General features: G+C 40.7%; 1 protein-coding gene across 1 annotated transcript; it reads left to right on the top strand.

Annotated features, from left to right (window-relative positions):
• Positions 1-338: 338 nt before the first annotated feature.
• On the top strand, positions 339-2,445 carry LOC128884518 (uncharacterized). Its single transcript, XM_054137934.1, has one exon. The coding sequence runs from the start codon at positions 339-341 to the stop codon at positions 1,644-1,646; it is 1,308 nt and encodes a 435-aa protein (XP_053993909.1). The 3' UTR covers positions 1,647-2,445.
• Positions 2,446-4,287: the final 1,842 nt, after the last annotated feature.

The following is a 4,287-nucleotide window of genomic DNA, read 5'->3' as shown; positions in this document are numbered from 1 at the left end:
ACTTGCCTAACAGCAAGGCGGCTCACACCGTAAGCCCCTGTTGGTCGTCTCAACGACCCAATCATAATCCCACTTCGGTGGTTTTATGATTGGTACGAGACGGTAGGGGCCCGGGAATCTTGCCTTAATCGACCGGATTGCGAGTATGGTAACTCTATAAATTGCCCCCGAATCCTAAGCTATGGTGTGTAGCGATGGGATGTGTGGTTGGGTGGGCAGTCCCAATCCCGAGCGACCAACCTGGGGAACCTGCCGAAACCCCAGTGTACTAGGCTTGCCCGGGCAAAGGTGGCTCTGGTCGGGTGGACCTCCTTTCCACCACACTCGTGGGAACAACTATGAGTATTTCTTTAAAATCCAAAAAACCTAAGACGAAGAAGGAGGCTGCAGTCATTAGCAGCGATGAAGAGGGGCGAATGGAAGTGGATACAGCGCGGGTTGTACTTACCCCAGTCGCTACACCTAGTGGAGGAACTATCCCTAGACCAGGGCATAGTCGTACGAGTTCGATCTCCTCTATTACAGAGGAGGTTGGTACTCCACTTTTGGCAAAAAGGAAAAGATTTGACACCTCGAGATCGGAAATCGACTCGCAAAAGCCCGCTGCTCTACTTGATGAGGCGAGAAAAGAGAGGGAGGAACTAGAAGCTTACCTATTTAACGATGCAAATAAATTAACAAAAAGTGCCATTCAATTTATTTTATCAAAGTGGGGAATTTTGGAAAACCGTTTGCAAAATGAAATTTTAGAAAAGGAGAAGCTTCTGGTTCGAAATGAGGAGATAAAAAGTAAGCCGACGATGACATACGCTCAAGTTACATCTCGAGGTGTTGGCCTGGCTCCTCCTCGCGTCTCTACAGTAGGAACACCTAGAAAAGAAAAATCAACAAGTCAGATCCTCATCGTGAAAGCTGTGAATGATAAAGATAATAGATCTAGTGAAGAACTTAAAAATCAGGTTACTCAAGCACTGGAATCAAAGAGAAAAGATCTAAGGGTAAGAAATATTAGACAACTAAGAAATAAAGGAGTTCTCTTAGAACTCGAAAGCAAAAAGGATGTAGATATTGTTAAGGGTGTTGGACTCGATGGTAGGGGACTGAGTGTTGCCGCTCCTAAGAAGTTGGACCCCGTCATTGTAATCTACGACGTTGAAAAGGATTTGAAGCCTGAAGAACTCAAAGAGGATTTGATATCGAAAAACTTGGTTGCTACAGATGATCAGTTTAAGGAAGAACTAAAAGAAAAAGTTATATTTAGACATTCTTTTAAAACGAGCCACCCTGACAGGGTTAATTGGATAGTCCAGTTACCTGGTAAAGCATTTGATACTCTACTGAACTCTGGTAGGGCCTACATGTTTTGGCGATCATACAGACTGCGTGAATATTTAAATATTGCCAGGTGTTTCAAATGCCACATGTATGGACATGTGGCTAAATACTGCACTACCCCTAAGCAACTTTGCGAGCATTGTGGTCAACCTGACCACGCTCGCGAGGATTGCAAAAAGAAAGATCATCCTCAGTGCCCGGCGTGTGTTCGTCTTAAGCGCAAGGATGTCGACCACAGCGTTAGGAATAAATCTTGTCCAGAATATTTAAGACAGGTTGAAATATACCGAAATAAAGTTCAATGGACTTAATTATTGGTCAGATTAACGCACAAAGATCGATGGCTGTGGCGGCAGATTTGCGAAAAATCATCTTGGATTGTAAGTTGGATATCCTGTGCATTCAGGAGCCGTATGTTTTTAAAGGAAAGATCAGAGGTTATATTTCGCCGATACTGTCTGTGGTTCAACCGAAAGGGGACTCTCCTTGGGTAACAAATATAATTAATAATTCAAAATTGGATTTTTTCGCTATGACTGGTTATGAGTCTGAACATATGTTGGTCACGCAGATTATTTTTGGAAGTATCAAGTTTTTTCTTATAAATTTATATTGTCAGCACTCTCTTTCGCCTAATGTATTCATGACTAAGTTGGAGAGATTCATCAATGAGAACGGTACAAGCAATATAATTATTACCATGGACGCGAATGCTAAATCTACTTGGTGGCATTCAGACGTTATTGATGAAGCAGGTCGAGAGTGGGAAGAATTTATTTTGGACCACAATCTTTATATTGCTAACAGGCCTGGAGAGCTTTATACCTACTCCAGCTTACACGGCGTGTCTAATATAGATATTACTCTTTGTGGAAGAAATTTACAAAATAAGATCTCGAACTGGAGGGTTACTAATTTATGCTCCATATCGGACCATAATTTGATACTGTTTAAATTTAAAACCTACATGGCGAGACCATTAAATCTTTTTAGAGACCGCGAGTATAATATTAAGGCGGCGAAATGGGATCGTTTTGAAGAAGCTGTCAGTCGAATTGTAGATGAACAGTATTTAGCTGATTTTGACCACCTGAGTGTAAATAATATGGTTAGAAGAGTAATTAACTTACTAGTCGATGTTTGCCGTGAAGCGATCCCCAGGAAAAAGAGAGTTGATAAACCAGTCCCCTGGTGGACCACGGAGCTATCGAATCTGCGTAAGGAGGTTCGGCGCAGGAAGCGTTGCTTGGGTAGAGCTCGGAGAACGGATGATGCATCAGTGGTTGAAGATGCTCTACAGATGTACAGGATCTCTAGAAATGCTTACGTGGCGAAAATTAGGAAACAGAAATTGGACACCTGGCGAATGTTCGTTAAAGAAGAAGGAAACAAAGACCCTTGGGGTATAATATACAAAATTGTTAGGGGAAAATGGCTGCGGAGTTTTTCCGTACCGGCGATTAAATTGCCAAATGGAGAATCAACCAAATCCTGGCGAGAATCAGTAAAAACGCTATGTAAAAAGTTTTCTCCTAGGGACACCATGCGAACTGAGGGAGTAATACACCGCAATCTCCGTAGTCAAAATGGCTCTTACCAGAATCATAATGTTGAGATGGCCATTTCGATTGATGAAATACAAGCTGCTTTAAGAAGAACCAAGGTTGGTAAAGCTGCTGGTCTCGATGGCTTTGGCCCTGAAATAATTAAAAGACTTTGGATTGTTAAGAAAGAAATAATGCTAACACTATATAATAAATGCTTTGATGACGGCATATTTCCAGCATCTTGGAAAGTAGCTAAGCTACTTATTATTCCTAAGAAACCTGATGCTGATTTAAGTTCGGTAGGCGCATATCGACCAATTGCTCTATTACCGGTTGTTAGCAAAGTTTTTGAAAGAATTATCGTTAATCGAGTGAATAATGCATATGCTTCAGCTGGACTCCAGAATGCTAAGCAATATGGGTTTAGGAAGGGTTTCTCTACTGAGGACGCCCTTCTGGATTTCAAAAATAGTGTTGAGTTAACCAACAAGAAATATGTTGTTGCCATCTTCATGGACGTTGTTGGCGCATTCGATAATTTATGGTGGCCCGCCATTGGGGCCAGAATAAGAGCAGCCAATTGCAGCACTAAACTTATTAGAATTCTAGATAGTTATTTCAATGATCGAAAAATTTTAGTCAAATCTAAATATGAAAAAGTTATATATCGGGTTCAGAGAGGATGCCCGCAGGGATCGATCATAGGACCGGCTGCGTGGGTTTGGGTTTTAGATGTTTTCTTAAATAACTTCACAGAGAACAATAGTGAGGACAATTCTCAAATTATAGCATATGCTGATGATGTGCTCTTCTTAATCAAAGGTAACAGTCGTGTTGAAATTGAAAATTTTGCCAATTCTTCAGTAAGGCAATTTCAAGATTGGTGTAAATTAAATAAACTGGAAATTTCTACTACTAAAACAAAAGCCATGATGCTTAAAAGTAAATTTTCTTTAACTAGATTGCCTACTGTGAAGTTGTATCAGAATAACATTCAATTTGTTAAAGAAATTAAATACCTTGGTGTTACCATCGATTCTGGACTCACGTTTACCCCGCATGCTAAGTACCTAAGGACAAAATTAACGAGTTATATAATGTCTTTAAAGCGGCACGTACACGCTGAGTGGGGAATTAAAAGACCGATACTTGACATTCTGTATAAGGTGGTTTGTCTTCCCATCATCACGTATGGGGGTATAATATGGTATAACAGGACGAATAAATATGCTGTGAAAAAACAACTATTAGCTCTGCAGAGGGCCATTATGATAACCATGGTTGGTTCGTGTAGAACAATTTCTACTTCAGCTTTGCAGGTAGTTGGAGGCTACTTGCCAATAGATTTAGAAGTAACAAGACATGCTCTCTTTAGGAAGGTCAAAAGGAAGATGATGATTAACTT

The sequence above is a fragment of the Hylaeus volcanicus genome, unplaced genomic scaffold (genome assembly GCF_026283585.1).
Source record: "Hylaeus volcanicus isolate JK05 unplaced genomic scaffold, UHH_iyHylVolc1.0_haploid 12260, whole genome shotgun sequence".
In the NCBI taxonomy this organism is placed as follows: domain Eukaryota; kingdom Metazoa; phylum Arthropoda; class Insecta; order Hymenoptera; family Colletidae; genus Hylaeus; species Hylaeus volcanicus.
Note: the sequence above shows the minus strand (reverse complement) of the source record. Positions and strands in the feature narration are given on the sequence as shown.

Coding starts and splice junctions, on each gene's coding strand:
- LOC128884518 (XM_054137934.1), top strand. CDS start 339: ATGAGTATTTCTTTAAAATCCAAAAAACCTAAGACGAAGAAGGAGGCT.